Source organism: Mesoplodon bidens (assembly GCF_964165515.1).
Source record: "Mesoplodon bidens genome assembly, chromosome: 4".
NCBI lineage: Eukaryota > Metazoa > Chordata > Mammalia > Artiodactyla > Ziphiidae > Mesoplodon > Mesoplodon bidens.
In genome coordinates this window covers 143,494,909-143,511,297 of record NC_138160.1, presented here as the reverse complement: position 1 = coordinate 143,511,297, position 16,389 = coordinate 143,494,909, and the positions used below count along the sequence as shown (strand labels likewise).

Below are 16,389 nucleotides of genomic sequence, written 5' to 3'. Positions count from 1 at the left end.
CTCTCGGCACTTCATGGACACCATGGGCCTGGTCTCCGAGCCCTTAGCCGGGAAGAAATGCCACTTTCTATGTCAACGTGATATTTAATTTTAAGTGTCAACACTGAAAGGTTTATACAGATAAAAAACATTACACAGTATCCACAGCCTTCACATCAGTGAGAACCCTCTGCCCTGGAGGCAGATGGGCCTCTGTACCGTGAGCCTTCAGCCCTGCCCTTCTCCCACCCCTGACCTCAGTCTTAGCTTAACCGGTGCTAAGTCCCAGCACCCTGGCCTCTTGTTCTGTAGCAAAGACAGATGAGGGGGGAGGGCCAGGCTGGGCACAGGAGCCCTCAGTCTGTCTGGGCCTTGTGTGCCAGGGCAAGGGGCTGCAGTCCTGGGCCAGCTTCTGCCCCTACCTGGGTCCTGGCTGGGGTGGAGCTGAGAGGCAGCCAGAAGCAGGCCCAGTAGGTCCGACTCTCCACCCTGGCTGGGTATTCTGGAGTACGGTGCCAGATGGCAGTTGTCACCCTCCTCTCCATGGTGCGTATGGGGACCAAGGCAGGAGGGAGCGGAGCAGTGGGAGAGGAGAGGAGGTCTTCAGCGTGTGCAGGAGCTGTGGGGGCCACGGGAGCCGCTGGCCCGGCCAGAATGGCGCCTTCACATGCCAGACTCTGAGGGCCTGAGGGCCTGGAGAGAAAGGAGCCCCGTGAGAATTGATCCCAGGCCCAGGTGCCTTATGGCCTGCACCCCCGCTCCAGGCTCAGCCCTTACCTGAGTCTGACTCTGGCTGGAGGCAGACCCAGAGGTGGATGTGGCGAACTCGGAGTACTTGTTCCTGGTGACCATGCAGGCCCACCTCCGGTACTCCTCCCTCACCTGTGGGGCACAGGGTGCCAGGTCAGGGGAGGAGGGGGCCCCAGGACTCGGGTCCCAGCCCCGGCCTGCAGCCCACCTTCTTGTTGAGGAGGCAGTACAGCACAAAGAGGAAGAGGCCCTGCAGGCAGTTGAGGATGCTGAAGGTGTAGCACAGCACCCAGTTAGGTTGGTCGAAGAGGAACAGGCCGAAGACCCAGGTGCAGCCCAACACAAAGAGCTGGGCGATGGCGGTGATGGTCAGCACCCTGTGGGGATGTGGGCAGTTGCCACGTAAGGTCCTCGCCTCACACACCCACTCCTGCCAGGCCCCCTCCCTGCCCCTGCTCTCACCTGGCCTTCTTGAGTTTTTTCATGTCTGGGTTGATTTCAGAAAACTTCTGAGTGAGCTTCCAGACAGTAATCACGAAGATGACAGCATTGCACTGGGTGGGGAGCACAGAATTCGGATTAGGGGGTGTCCTTGGAATTCACAGGGACAAAGCCGGTGTAGCTGGCTCAGCGTGGAGCCAAGCACCTCAGGTTTCCACAGGTGTGGGGTGGGGAGTGAGGCAGTTACCAAAACGATGAAGGTCACAGGTCCCAGGAAGCTCCAGAGGAAGCCGTTGGCGTGGTCCAACCAGCAGCTGGGCGAGAAGGGAGGGGCCTGGTCAGCACCCAGTAAGCCCAGAGGGGAGCCACAGGGGAGCAGGGGCACTGTGTTTGGGTGCAGCCTCCACGCCCTGGCCCCCTTCCACCACCTCGCACTCACTACTGGGGGCGGCCGTAGCCCTGGCTCCTGATGGCTGCCGAGACGGCCACGATGAACAGCGGCACGCCGTAGCCGATCAGGCACAGCCAGCGCTTTCTCAGGCCTTGGCCTTGGAACACGCGCACCACGAGGAAGTAGAGCTCCACGCCCTCGAGGCTCATCCAGCAGAAGGCGGCCAGGAAGCAGTAGTGCAGCAGCCCGGCCACCAGGCGGCAGCGCAGCCCAACCTGCGGGGCGGGAGCGGGGCGGAGGGACAGAGGGGCGGGTGACGTCAGCGATGGGCGGGCCCGAGGCCGGATGGCAGGCGGAGTCAGGGCGTGGCCATGCGGGGGTTAAAGCGGGCGAATGGGCAGGGCCCTGGGCTTCCCGGGCCCGACCACCGGACCCAGCTGGGAGTGGGCGGGGCTATTCCACTCTAGGCCCTCGCAGGTAGGTCTAGCGCTCAGGCGAGAGTGGGGCCTTCCACGGGGCGGGGCCTCACCTGGCCGCCTTCGTTCTCGATGCCCGCCAGGAAGATGGTAGAACCCACGAAGAGGCAGATGCACAGGTGCAGGTGCACCGTGGTGCGCGAGCCCTGGATGGCCCGCACCAGCAGGAAGGTGAGAATGCACAGCAGCAGGCAGACCAGCGACAAAGACAGTCCCACCTTGGTGATCAGGGCCAGCTTCCAGTCCTGGATGCAGGACGGGGTGGGAGGGACTCGATTAGCACTCTGAGGCCTTCCTGCCCTCCTTGTGGGCCCCACCACCAACAGGCACCTGGGACCTGGCCTGTAGGACTCTGATCAGGTGGCTCATCTCCTCCCCACCTCCTCTGCCATCAACATCTGAGTAAACCTGCTGTGTCTCATCCTAAATACCGCCACCCCCACCCCCATGGGTGCAGCAGGGATCCCTAGTTCTTCCGGGTGGGCTTCCCCACTACACACCCAGACAGCTCTCCTGAGAAGGTCCCCAATGAGGGCTCAATGGCTGCAACCTTCTTTCCCAACACTGATGAGCCCACCTCTCTGACCCTCATCTCTGTCTCATCTCTTGCCCCTCCTACACCTAGCCACACCTATGAGCTCCTCAAAACCCACATTTTTGTCCTTCCTGGGCCTTGGGCCTGGACCACCAGCCTCCCCTACTCTGCCTGGCCCATTCCAGGTATTCACATGGCCCAGCGTATCTATGGATCCCTCTGAGGCCACATACAGAAAGCTGTGCTCCCTCAGGAGCTTTTAGGGATATTTAACAACTTGTTAGGGGGTGAGCGGTCAGAGGGGCACCGGCCGGAGCAGGGCCTGCAGTGCCAGGCCACTCTGTTTAGTTGCTGGGTCATGTGGAGGTCTGGGGGGTCCCAGGGAAAGGACTGGGGGGTGTGGTGTAGGGCCACCTGGGCTGTGCAACCATACAGAACCGGGTGGACCGTACCCCCAAGAACCAGCTGCCTGTCTCACCGAAGCCAACCGTGCCACTTGTGGGTTTTTGAGGATGGCCCCTGGTCTGCTCACCTCCACATCGTAGTGGGCCATGAGAATAGCAAAGCTGCTCAGGTGATTGCATTGGCAGGTGGTGCTGCCATTCCCGCTGCCCAGCGTCTGGCAGCCCGAGGTGGCCCAGTACCCGCTGCTGTTGCTGTCACTCTTCCAGAAGGCACAGATCAGCTCCTGCCGTGTCCCGGGCGTCTCCCACTGTGAGCAGGTAGGGGCGGTGGTAGAGGTTAGCCTGGAACCCACCCTTGGGTACTGGGCTTGGGTTGAACCCAAAGGGGGATGTTTTTCATTTGGCATTTGTCTACTGAGCACCTACTGTGTGTGTCAGGCCAGGGGACACGGGAGTAAACAGGGCAGACACAAGTCCCTGGCCTTCTGGGGCTGACATACTAGTGGGGGAGACAGACAGAAAATAATAAACCTAATAAATATTCAATAAGTAAACTAGATAGTGTGTTAGAAGGTGCTGAGTGCAAAAGAAAGAAGGAAAAGAGCAAAGGGGAAAGGTGGGGCGTGATTACAGATTGTAATTTAAAATAAGCAGGGAAGACCTAGAAAAGGAGGTGACATTTGAACAAAGACTGGAGACAGGTAAAGGACTGAGTCATGTGGAGGAAAGGTGTCCCAGGCAGAGGGCACAGCAAGTGCAAAGGCCCTGAGATACCTGTAAGGAAGGAGCAGAGTGGGTGGAGGTGGGGAAACAAAGGCTGCAGAGGGACCACGGTGACCTTGGCCGTGGGGTGAGCAGTAGGGCTGAACCCCCCTCCCCACCCAAGGACTCACAGGGTGGGAGAAGGCAAAGGTGACCTTGGAGTTGAGTTTATCTGTGTTCGTGTTGCTCAGAAAGACCAAGTTGACGGCTGAAAGAAGCCTGAGCTGGGCACCGCGGACAGGACTTTCGTAGATCTCTTCCAGCTCGGTTTGCTTCTCCAAGTCCAGCTCCAAAGAGGCGTTGGCCAGCAATTTCTGCATGTTCGGGCTGGAGAGGATTCCTACCACGGTGGGGCCTGGGGGACGGACACGCTGGTTACCTTCTGCTCTGCTTCCTTCTGTGCCCCATCCTCCCTCCTAAGATGTCTAATTCGGGCTCACCAGTCCACTGTGATGCCTGGAGTCCCTCCCCATGGGTCAGTTTTCACTTGCTGCATATTCTGAATCTCACCCCTAGCCATATCCCAGCTTCTCCATCCCTCTCCCTCAGGTGCCCGCTCCGGATCCTGCCATTACCGGACTTCTCGGCTCCAGCTGCCACGGCCCAGTCCAGCAGCATCCGTGCATGGCTCTGGCCCACGGTGATGTTTCCATTCCCCTGCTCCTGGACCATCAGGGACAGCTCTGAGGGGACAGGGGACAGTGATCAGGGACTCTGGGTGTATGAAGGGAGCCCGGGGCTGGGGCGGGGCAGGACAGGGTCTCACCTGTGTCCCCAGGAGAATGGTAGATGAAGGAGCCTCCAGACATGGCTTTGGCCAGGGTCCTCAGGATTTGTTCGAGGCCTGAGAACAGGTAGGTGGCTGTGTGGTGCCTGGAAGACAGGTCCAAGGCCTCCAGGTCCCCTGGGGTTTTCAACAGGTCATCCACTGACATGATGAGGTACTGTGGGTGTTGGGTGACAGCTGCTGGGTCATTGCACCACAGGGGCTGCCTGAAGGACCCTGATCTCACCTCCCCTCACCCCACCCCCACAACTGGGGTACACACTGGAGAACCACCTGGGTTGCCTGGGGGACAGACACAGGGGAATCTTCAAGACACTGCAGTAGCCAGAAGACAAGTAAGGGGACTGAGTATATGCCTGTGTGCACGTATTATAACAACGACAGCACTTAACATTTATCAGGCACGGGCTTTATGTCAGGCCCTTTTCTAAGTCTGCACTGCCCCAGAACAGTTGCCACGAGCCACAGGTGTCGCTTGAAATATGGCTCCACGTTGAAATGGTAATAGTTTGAATCTACTGGGTTATATGCAATTTTTACATTAATTTCACTTGTTTACTTTTGCTCTTAAATTTATTCTTTACTTTTATATTTTATTTTATTATTTTTATTATTATTATTTTTTTTTGCGGTACGCGGGCCTCTCACTGTTGTGGCCTCTCCCGTTGCGGAGCACAGGCTCCGGACGCGCAGGCTTAGCAGCCATGGCTCACGGGCCTAGTCGCTCCACAGCATGTGGGATCTTCCTGGACTGGGGCGCGAACCCGTGTCCCCTGCATCGGCAGGCAGATTCTCAACCACTGCGCCACCAGGGAAGCCCTACTTTTATATTTTAAAAATGTAGCTACTGGAAAATTTTAAATGACACAAGGGGCTCACATGTTTCTCTCTCTCTCTTTTTAAAATATTTATTTATTTATTTTGGCTGCGCCGGGTCTTGGTTGCAGCACGTGGGATCTTTGTACGGCATGCGGCATCTTTAGTTGGGGCATGAGGACTCTTACTAGTTGCGGCATGCATGCGGGATCTAGTTCCCCAACCAGGGAGCCCAGGCCCCCTGCACTGAGAGTGTGGAGTGTTACCCACTGGACCACCAAGGAAGTTCCTCGCATATTTCTCTTTTTAAAAGTTATTATTATTATTTTTTAGGGGCTCAATATTTCTACCAGGCTAAGGACATATGCCAAAACTTACGTATACTGCTTATACTGTGTGCCAGGTACTATTCTTTGAGCCTTACTTCTATTAGTTCATTTAAACCTTTTCACCAACTGTATGAAGCAGGCACCATTTATGAAGTGAAGAGACAGGCCCAGAGAGGGGGAGTCACTTGCCCGAGGTCACACAGCAGGAAGTGGCAGCGGGTAGGATGGGGTGTATTTGAACCTTGAGGCCTGGCTCCAGAGGTGAAATTCTCAACTGCTTCATTCTATTGCCATTATATCCCTCTCAAATGTGTGTGTGTGTGTACATTTTGGGGTGTGTATGTATGTCTGTGTTTGTACAATGTATATATATGGTGTGTGTGTATATTGTGCATACAGACACAGAGGCCCCTGCTTGGGCATCTCCACTCACACTGAAGCATCCTCCAGCCACCCCACACTGTCCTGGGGTTCCCCCCAGGGCCTGCCCTTACCTGGATGGTTTCCTGGGTCAAGGATGAGTTGAAGTCTATGCTCATTTTCTGGACTCTTTCAAAGAAGCCAGAGAGGCTCTGGAGAGAGGGGAGAGAAGGGGGCTGGGTCAGAGAACCTCATCCTGGATGGGGGAGCTTGGGGAAAATGGGTGGACAGGGTGAGCTGAGTGGAGGGATTTCCTGCCTCCTGTTCCCTGCTGGGGCCACTCACCTGGCTCTTGATTTCAGGGGGTGCGGTCCAGGTGGGGAAGGAGATCTCTGCAGGGGACAGGACAGCAGTTCATTAGGTGTGAGAGTGTCTGTGCTTGTTGTAGGAGGGGGTCTGGGGTCAGGTCAGGACAGGTACCTTCGCAGGAGATGGTGCCCATTTGCTTATCCTGGAATCCGGGTTTGGGCACCCAGCCTTGGCGGCACTGACATGCGTATGAACCCACGGTGTTGACGCAGATGGTGGAGTTGTGACACTCATGCTGCCCGGATCTGCACTCATCCATATCTGGGGACACGAAGAAGGGGGTCTGGCTCTGTCCCGGCCCTGATGAGGCCCCTCTCCTCTCTGTGCCCCTCTTTTTCCCATATTAGTGCCCCCTCCCACCCCTGGAGGTGATGCCACCTGGTGACTGCACATCCTTGAACGGTGGACGCTGAGGTTATTTATGGGAAGTGTGCAGAGTTCTGACACATAGCAGGTGAGCCCCATACACATAGGCAGGTTGTGAAAACACTGAAGTATCTTCGTCTCAGTTAGTAATTAGCTGCTGCCTGGAGTCCCTGGGAGCTTTCCTCTTGGCGCCCCAGCTCCTTCTCCAGGACCCCCAGATGTTTTGACATTTAGCCTCAAAAGAATGAATGCCTGGCACAGCAGGGCTCCCCCAGCATTCTTTCTGTTTCGTTTGTGTAGGTGCCACTGAATATATGATCAGATGTTTTAAGTGTGGGCCTCCAAGAACATAGCATCTGAGCTCTGAACCTTCGCAGACAGTGTTGTTTGGGCCGCTGGGGGCCCCAGGAATTGGCTTCCAGCCTGGACGGCAGTGGCACTTATAGGTGCCCACGAGGTTGAAGCAGTGGCTGGAGTTGTGGCATGGGTTTCTTCCCGAGGTACATTCATTCACATCTGAGGACAAAGCCAGAGGGTCAGGCGCCCCCCACTTCCACTTCTCACTGTACCCGCTTATCACTGCCCAGCACCAAGGACCCCACTGTGATTGCACGTGCCATCACCTGGTGACCTTCAACTTCACCCTCAAAGCACCTTAAGGTAGCCTCTCTGCAAGATGGGCGTGGCAGGGGCCATGGTCCCCACTTTATAGTAAAACCAGGAGGGAGACTGAGCCATGGGGTCTGGAAGTCCAGCCCTGGACTGAGGTTCCCCTTCTGGGAACAGGAAGTGACAGCTTCCTCTGCTCGAATGTGACAGATGAGGAAGGGGCGGGGTCTGGGGGATGTTCACGGGGGCAGGGAACTCCACATGGGAACCCCAGGCCCAGAAGGCTCTGCCGCCTCCCTGGCCTGTGGTGGGACCTTTCGGGGAGGCAAGTCCTTGGGCAGGGCCCCGGCAGGCCCTTAGCATTGCAGGAACCTGAGGCTCTTCTCCCTCCTCCTCAGGCTTCAGGGACCGCCTCGACTCCTTCTCCAGCTCCAGGCCAGCCTCACACTGTCTTCCAAGGGCCTCTACCTGTGCATAGTTTTGGGTCCTCCAGGTTGAGCTCCAAGCCGGGTGGGCACTGGCAGATGTAGTTGCCCTGGGTGTTGATGCAGATGCTGTGGCCTTTACAGACTTTGGGTTTCTGCTGACATTCATCTACATCTGCAAGGGGAGGGAGAGGATGATGGATGCCTGCAGCTGTGGACAGCCTTCTGGGCTGGGGGTTGGCCACATTTCCTGGCATAGAAACATCCAGAAGGGCCCGCTCTCTCTTCCCCGGTGAGTGGGTCTTTTCTAATTCACATGGAGGCATCCTATGGGTCAGCATGGCGGCCCAGATGTTCTGTTGTCCAGATGTGGCCAGGAGTGACCCAAGTCCTCCCGTCTGCCGGCTCTGGCTCTCTCAGCCTCCCTGGGAAGCTCCCAGCTGTGGTGGGGACATCACAGCTGCTTGTGTCCCAGCCTAAGGATTTGGACAAAGGCCTGGGTGTGCCTTCCTGGGAACCGAGTGCAGGAGAAATGCTGTGTTCCCTGAGCAGGGAGGCCCCATCTTGGCTACCGGTGGTGGCCTTTGTCCTGACTCCCCCAGAGTGAGTGTTGCCAGCTGAGTTCTCCTTGGATCCTGGTGACCCTGGTGGGACAGCACTCTCCTGTCCACGCTAACTCTGAGACTCCAGCTCCATGGAGATGGACCAAGACCCACCCCTGAGCCACGCCCCTCAAGGACGAGGCTTTTGGGCAGTGGCACAGAAAATGAGGGTGATGCCGGAAAGGCCAGGGCCACCTGGACAGTGGGCACCAGGCTGTGCTGGACAGTGGGGCTGATGTCTGGCCAGGCAGCCTTGGGCCTGTGAAGGTGCCTTTTTCTGATTCCCACGAAGGCATCGCCTAGATTGGCAGGAAGTGGTGAGAATCCACATCTGAGCAAGGCCTGCAGTGGGCAATGGCTGGGTGCTGTAGCAGGGAGCAGGTGCTCATGCATGAAGGGTGGCAGGTGTTTCTGTTGTCTTGGCCCTTGGCCTCTCACCTGGGACGTAGACCCGTGGACCCTGCCGAGTGGGGCTCAGCCTCCATCTTCTGTCCCCAAGTGGTCTGGGTCATCGTGGGGCCTGGGTTGATCTCTTCAGTAGAGGGTCAGGCCAGGGGCAATGGTCCCTGATGACAACCTCTTCTGTCATCTGGTCCAGATGGGAGCCTCTTTGTTCATCTGATTCTTCCAGTGTGTTGGGGGCTCGATGTCACCCTGCCCACCCCTGACACAACGTCCTCCCAGGCCCCAGTCATCAGAGCTGCCTCAGGTCCGTGAACTGGAATTACTGGGGAGGCTCAGGGTGGAGCCTTGTGTGGGGAAATAGATGGAAGCTGAGCGGCTGAGAATTGGGGTCAGGGTGCCAGGAGGCATCTTTTCCAGGCAGGTTGCTGAGCCAGGGCAGGGCTGGCCAGGGACGGTGGACCTGTCCTTGTCCTTGAATCTCCCTCCTCCCGCATTTCTGGATAGGGTCCCAGGGTCCACCATGGCCCAGGGGGGTCTGAGAGGGCCCCAGAGGGGCAGGTCTCCTCCCAGCAGTCACTAACAGCGGCGAAGAGGGCAGATATTGTGCTGGAACACACGGTGCTTTGACCTCATTGAGTATCTTGAATGCCAGCCCCTCTTTTGTTTCATGCAAATAAGATGCCAGGTGGCCGGGGGGATGTTCCAAACATCTGGAAATGACCCTCTGCAAAGGGTCCTGAGCCTTGGGGTTCAGAGAGGGTTGGGAGATGAGGTAGGTGCACAGGATGGCCATCTGATGCCTGGAGAAAGTGGGATGAGGAACCCAGGGGTCAGCCCGTGTCTCCTGCCCATAGCAGACCCCATGGCCAGGACATGGGTGGACACATCCTCAGGTGCGGCAAAGGTAGGAATGCCGAGGAAGGGGTGCACAGACAGTCCAGCTGAGCCAGTCACAGAGCTAGGTCTTCAGGCAGCAAGCTCTGGTCCAAACCAGCAGGCTGCCCTCGCAGTCACCCTCCTTGAGGTCCGTAGAGGTCCCTCTCACACCTCACTCTTGTTCATCCGTGTCTCTGCAGGGACTCACAACAGTGGGTGGGTGGCACCCCCAGTCAAGGCACACTGAGTGGGCTCCATGACCACCATGTACAGTTGTGCAGGTTGCTGACTGCACAAGGGTGTCCAGCCAAGGAGGCAAGTGGGAGAGGAAAACCAACTCACTCTCCATTCCCTAAACCCACAGTGTTCACCTTGGAGATAAGGGACATTTTTCCAATTCACATGAAGGCTCTGGCCAGGCCACGTGTTTCAAGCACAGCATACCCCCACAGAGGCCCCTGTGGACCAGCAGCACCTCCACATAGATGAGGTCCTCTCTTCCCTCCCACCAGGGAGGCTCTGCCGCCCTCCCTCTGCAGGGCAGGAGGAAAGGCGCTGGGACCAAGGTAGCGGCAGGGTGGGCCTATGGACCCTACTCAGAGTCCTCTGGACCCTGGGCTCAGCCATCTCCTCACCTCCCACTTTCCCCTCCCCTCCTCAGTATTCGTGTCTAATCCCCTCTCTGGACCCCTCTCTGGAGTCGTGGCTCCTGTCTGTCCACTGCTGGCCCCATCTGCCCCTTTCCCTGCCTGCCTGCCTTCCCCCTCTGGAAAGGGCGCAAAACCTGGTGATGTGTGGAGACCAGGCTCCTCCGGGGCCCCTGGTAAGGGGATGGACTGGGACAGCTGCTCCTGAGCACCCACCGTGGGGCATGAACCACAGGGATGCCCATCCTGGAAAGGGTGCATTAAATCATAATCATTATAATTTAAAAACCCAACAGCCATCACTGTTTTGTGTTTTGTGATCTCCTATACCTTCCTGGAATTCTATGAGGTAATAAGCGCCATGGGTCACCCCCTTTTTACAGATGGGTAAACCGAGGCACAGAGAGGTGAAGTAACTTGTCCAAAATCACACAGTTAATAAAAGGCAAAGCTCCTTTTGTTTTTATCTGTAAAAGACAGAGACTCTAAAAAAACAAAACAAAAACATAGACTCACAATAGTATTATCACATCTCACACGTTAACAGTGATTTCTGAATAAGTATCCTGGCCAGTGTCACACACACAGCTCTCAGGTGGCAAAGCCAGGAGTTGGGTCCCTGGCTCATGCCGCCCTGCCTCTCTGTGCGGGTGGGAAAGGCACAGGTACAACTGTCCCAACTCAGACCTGGGTGCTACACCTGTAACCAAAGCCCTGACCCCTGGATGCTACAGGAATGACTCAGTATTTGAGTGACCCCAAACCTCATGGATGGAGAAGTGGAAGATGCAGGATCATTCTTACCTCGACACGTGTTCTCACTCTCATTCTTGAACATTGGTGCCCGAGAAATAAGCTCATATCCTGGGCTGCACATGCAGTGATAGCCCCCTTCCGTGTTCTGGCAGTCTGCTAATTTTCCACAGGACACTGTCAAGGGTGGTCCGCACTCGTTGATGTCTGGAACACAGCAGGGCACAGGGTCACCTCCCAAAGGCGTGAGTTTGGTCAGGGCAGAGATCCCCATCCCCTACCTGGCTCCCCAGCACTGGTCCTGATGGCTAATCAGTGTCTTTTTAGAAAGAATTAGACTCTCAGGCAATACTGCTGAGGCTGGGCTGCGGCTGGAGCAAGCCATTCCTGAAGCTTGTCCAATCAGCTCTGCTCTTCTTGGCCCTCTGGCTGGCACCCCAGATTGGGACACAGTGGGAAGTGCTGAAGTAGGGGGTGGGTGGAAGCTCTGCATCCCCCTCGTCAGTCCTGAAAGGGCAAACTGAGGCACAGACTCCAGACTCCTGGAGACCCAGCTCCTCTCTCTCCAGGAAGCCATGTTTATTCATGTCTCATCTCTCCACCTCTCACATAGCTTTTCCTTTCTCTTTTTTCTGTCCTTGATGATGGTCCTGAGGAGAAAGGCTGAAGCCCCCAACCAACACCCATGTCCCCCCACGGGCATTGGACTGTACCCCACAATCTCTGCATGTCCCTCCATCACCCCCAAGCCTCTGTACCATCACAGCTCTCCAATGAGCTGAAGGTGAAGATCTCCCCAGATGAAGAACTGAATCCGGGAGCGCAGCGGCAGGTGGTGCCATTGACACATGAGGAGTTTGCAGGGCACCGCCCACAGGCTGTGGGGATGGAGACCTTGGTCAGAACGTGAGGGCTGAGTCAGGGGCTGGGGAGGGGGGCAGGATCATCTCCATAAGAAGGGGTGTTGGGGAGGCATGACCCTGGCCTTCCCCCTTGCAACAGGCCTCTCTCCTGTTTGGGCTGAGGGGGGTGGGTGAGGGTCTAGGGCCCCTTCCCCAGGCTCCGGCTGTGGACTGAGTTGCTCCCAGCAGACTCACCCGTGGTGTTCCAGGACCCAACTTCCGACAGAGTCAGCAAGACACACAGCACTGGAACAGAGAAGGGGAGGGTCAAGGGGGTCACCAGAGCAGGGAGGGGCAGATGCAATGCTAGGAGAGAAGCAACTGTGGAAAGGAGGCTGTTGGCCCCTCCCAGGCTTGGGTTCTGTCCGTTGCTCAAGGAGAGAGTGAGTACGTGGCACCTCCCAGAGGTTGGACACCCATGGCCAGAGGGTCTGCCACCTGTCACCTGGAGGTGGGTTTCAGAAACTGAGGGATGGAGAAGGGGCCCAAGCACCGAGGGGGTCCTGGCTCCCGCGGACCTGTGGGCTCTGTGGGCAGCAGTTCAGTAAACAGACTGGAGCCTGGCAGCCGCAGTTCAAATTCTGGACTGTGGTCAGGTTACCTCATCTCTCAGAGCCTCAGCTTCCCCTTCTGTAGAATGGGGATGGTGACGGGACCCATTTCCTAGAGTAGTGTGAGAAGTAAGCCTGCGAATATCACCTGGTGTGTCAAAGTGTTTACTGTCATCAACGTTTCTTTTCTTTTTTAAAAAAAAATTATCTGGGATTATAGTTGATTTACAGTGTTGTGTTAATTTCAGGTGTAGAGCCAAGTGATTCAGTTATACATATACGTATATTCATTCTTTTTTTTTTTTTTTTTGGCCGCACCGCGAAGAATGTGGAATCTTAGTCCCGCGACCAGGGATCAAACCCATGCCCCTTGTTGTGGAAGTTCAGAATCTTAACCACTGGACCCCCCGGGAAGTCGCACGTGTATTCGTTCTTTTTCAGATTCTTTTCTCATAGAGGTTATCACAGAATATTGAGTAGAGTTCCCCGTGCAACGTTTCTCTGTGTAAGAATGAGGGGGTTGGAGGAAAAGGACTGGGTGTTTTCTCAGATCCTCCCCACCCTCGAATCTAAGATCCTCCAGCCCGAGGGACACAGGTGCATGCACACCACGCCCACAACATCTGTCAGCCCTGATGGCTGTCTTGAGACCCAGTGGTGACATTTCACCCCAGCCTCCCCTGTGCACAGGAAGATGCTGTGGGCTCACATTGGGGGTGGTGCTGTATGAGCACCTCCTCCCAGGCTGTACCTGCTGCTCAGGGGCACCCCACTCTTGGGGCCTCCTCAAGTCATCAGGGGCTTTAGAGATGGGGATCTCCTCACGGTTCACCAGAGAGAGACAGACAAGAAGACAGAGATGGAGAGAAGACAGAGATGGAGATAAAACAGAGATGAGAGACAGGGAGAAAGAAACAGAGACAGAGAGATGAGGAGAGACAGATGGAGAGAAACAGAAGTTAAGACAGTGATAGAGAGGGACAGAGAAACAGGACACTCAGAGACAGAAATGGCAGAGATTGGACAGAGAGACACAGCTATGGAGATTGAGAGCGAGATGGAGAAAAACAATTAGAAAGGGGGTGGGATGGAAACAGAGGGAAAGGGAGCGATGGGGGGAGGGCAGCTCAGCAACACGTGGAGGCATGGGGAGGGCTTGGGGGAGGCGTCCAGTCCCTGCCCACGTGGGAATGCCAGGGAGGCAGCGCAGACCCCAACAATCCAGGGAGACCCAAAAGGGGCGGTGGGCGGAGGGATGGGGGCCGGGAGGAAGGGCAGGCATGAGTCACTTCCTGGGCCAAGGGAAGGGATGACTCATAGCTTGTTGCCGTTGGAGGGAGCTCCCAGGGGAATTCTGGGGTCCATCATAATGAGCAAAGCTTGCGGGGCTGTCAAGGGTGCAGGCTGGAGGGTCCCGTGACCACTCAGCCCCTAGGTCCAAACTTGATACCCCTCAGGCTGGCAGTGGGCAAGAGTCCCTCCCAGAAGCACTCCCAGCCAGGGTAAACTGAGGCTGGAATGTCCTTCCCCTCCCTCGCGTGAGGATTTCTCTCGTCCTCCTCTCCGGTTTCCCCCTCGGCTGGGGCTCAGTTCCTCTTTGCATGACACACCACAAAATGGCCTTCCCTGGTAGGATGGGACGTGGGCTGATTTGTCCCCAGCTCCCAAAGTCCCCAGTAGCAACTTTCACGTTCACAACTGCCCTGTTTGTGTCCATTCTGCAGATGGACAGACTGAGGCTTGGAGCCCAGAAAAAGATTCAGGAAGAATCTGGTGAACAGAGGAGCTTGGAAAAGGTGGAATTGATGGGGTCAAGGTCCCCAGATGCTGCAGGGGGATAGGAAGGTTGTTTTGTGCCCTGTGACCTCTGCCTCGGCTGGGCACTGCTCCCCAACTACGGAGGCTCTTGGGCCAGGACTTCTCCATCTGGGTCCTTGGAAGTCGCCCAAACAGGAGCTGGGAGTGGAGCGGCTGGTCATCTGCCCCCAGTCCCATCTGGTTTGCATTCCCCCTGCCGAGGCCTGAGCCGTAAGATTCCTGGGGTGGGGACAGGGCAGTCATCCTCTCCTTGCTCCTCCTGCTAAGGACCCTCCAGTCTACCCCCCAGACTAGCCAGTGAAATAATAATAATAATGATAATAAATACCATTTACTTAATTCTGTGAACCAGGAATAGTTTGCATACGAACTCAGTTAACCTTTAACACAGCCCTATAAAGTGAAGACCAGTCTTGCCCCATTTTACAGATGTGGAAAGTGAGACTCAGGGGCTGCGAGAGCTGGCCCCGGTGACACACCGGCCCGCATCAGGTGTGCCCCACACTGATTCCAGTTTCTTGCTTCCCAGTCTGGGAGCCACTGGGCTCACGCCTGCCATCCCAGGCCAGCACAGGGAAGCCCGTTCCTGTGGCCTGGGGAAGCTCTGGTTGGTACCCCAAATGCCATTTCTTCATTCTCTTTGTTGCTTGGTTGCTCTGGCAACCAGCTGCCCAGGATAACCGGTAGAGCCACCCTGGGTGGGGCGGGAAGGGAGGCCCTGGGGAAGTCGCAGCAACAGTCAAGTTCAAACCTTCCACTGGCAAAGTCCTTTCCACCCACAGCTGAGTCCAAGCTGGGCTCAGGGGAGCCAGAATGAGGGTCTCTGAGGCTGCCCCTTGCCACTGAGACAGTGGGGGACAGGTTGGGGGTACCCCCTCAATGGGGAGGTCCCACCCCCAACCCCCCAGCCCTCCAGCCCCGCAGCGCTCCCCTATGCCCCGCTGTCTTCAGGAGTCCCAGCACTCGCTTTTTGCCCCCCTCCTTCCCCAAACCTGTTTCCCCGCTTTGGGAGCAGCCCCCAGAGTGGCTCCAGTAGAGAGCTCAGAGATTTTTCTGGGAGAGGGGGCAGGCTCTTAGAGCACCCTGAGGGATCCTGCCACGGCTTGGGGGTGCTGGGCCCTACCAGCCCCTCTCCCCATGTGCCCTCAGCCCCTGCCTGACCATGTGGCTTCCTCCGAGCCTGGCCCCAGAGCTGCCAACCACACTTCGCGTTTCTCCCCGGGGAAGAGGGGGCCGGAGCACCACATGGTGCTGTCAGGGGCTCCCTTGCTGCCTGCCCCCACCCCACGGGGCCCCAAAATTCTCACCGTGAAAGACGAACAAGGCAACACTGTGGGGGCCTCCCATGGTCTAAGCTGCCCGCAGGAGAAGAAGAAGATAGGGCAGGGCTTCTCTGTGTCTCCAGGCCGGGCAGCTGTGCAGGCTTCCCCAAGGCCCGCCAGCCCTTTATAAAGGCGGGGGCAGCCACTGGCCCAGGGCCCTCCCTGGAAGTGGCGGGGCAGCTGAAAGCCAACAGGAAAGTGCGGTGAAAACACAGACCCAGGGGCGCTGTGGGTGGGGGGGGACCCACACATACCCACACACACACACACACACCCCCCACACACACACACCCCCACACACACACACTAAAACGTGGCATAGAGGCACAACCTGCCCGTTGAGTGTCTGAACTCTCTGGTCCCTGCGCACTCGGGTTGGCTGATCCCAGGGGCAAGGAGGAAGTCTTGCCTTGTCTGGCACTGAGGTTGGGGAGGAGCCACGTCAGAAATAATAGCTCAGGGCACCCACGTTGGGGGACCACCCTGTGCTCGCTGCCTCTCGTGCTGAGTCTCCAGGGCCAGCCTCTGAGCTAACAGGACCTTCCTCCTCTGTTTTCCAGATGAAGAGACTGAGGCACAGAGAGGCCAGAGTCCAAAGAAGAGCTGGGGGAGGGGCACAAAGGGGCCCTCATGGATGCCAGGCTGATGCCAAGAAGAGAAACTGCGGGACCTCGGGGCCACCATGCTCCTGGAGCTGGCCTTTCTGGGTCAGCG

General features: G+C 56.9%; 1 protein-coding gene across 3 annotated transcripts; it reads right to left on the bottom strand.

Moving 5' to 3' along the window:
- Positions 1-64: 64 nt before the first annotated feature.
- ADGRE5 (adhesion G protein-coupled receptor E5) lies at positions 65-16,079 on the bottom strand. Of its 3 annotated transcripts, none has more exons than XM_081233804.1 (19): positions 16,007-16,079; positions 15,661-15,855; positions 12,180-12,230; positions 11,841-11,960; positions 11,134-11,289; positions 6,511-6,660; positions 6,376-6,422; positions 6,165-6,242; positions 4,505-4,682; positions 4,314-4,421; positions 3,870-4,093; positions 3,105-3,284; positions 2,091-2,282; positions 1,610-1,836; positions 1,418-1,484; positions 1,192-1,283; positions 938-1,106; positions 757-861; positions 65-672 (listed from the first exon to the last, which is right to left on the bottom strand). In XM_081233804.1, exons 2-19 carry the CDS (start codon positions 15,698-15,700, stop codon positions 643-645), a joined length of 2,214 nt encoding a protein of 737 aa, XP_081089930.1. In that variant the 5' UTR covers positions 15,701-15,855; positions 16,007-16,079; the 3' UTR covers positions 65-642. The 3 variants fall into 3 exon arrangements, with proteins under 3 accessions (XP_081089930.1, XP_081089932.1, XP_081089931.1); XM_081233806.1 differs by having other exon boundaries at positions 3,894-4,093; XM_081233805.1 differs by having other exon boundaries at positions 15,981-16,024.
- Between the last annotated feature and the right edge of the window lie 310 nt (positions 16,080-16,389).

Bases quoted from the DNA above. Each gene is read 5' to 3' on its own strand.
- ADGRE5 (XM_081233804.1), bottom strand. From the start codon at position 15,700: ATGGGAGGCCCCCACAGTGTTGCCTTGTTCGTCTTTCACG. The intron at 1,485-1,609 runs GTGAGTGCGAGG...CTTCTCGCCCAG, and splicing joins GGCTACGGCCGCCCCCAGTA to CTGCTGGTTGGACCACGCCA. The intron at 673-756 runs GTAAGGGCTGAG...CTTTCTCTCCAG, and splicing joins CCAGCCAGAGTCAGACTCAG to GCCCTCAGGCCCTCAGAGTC.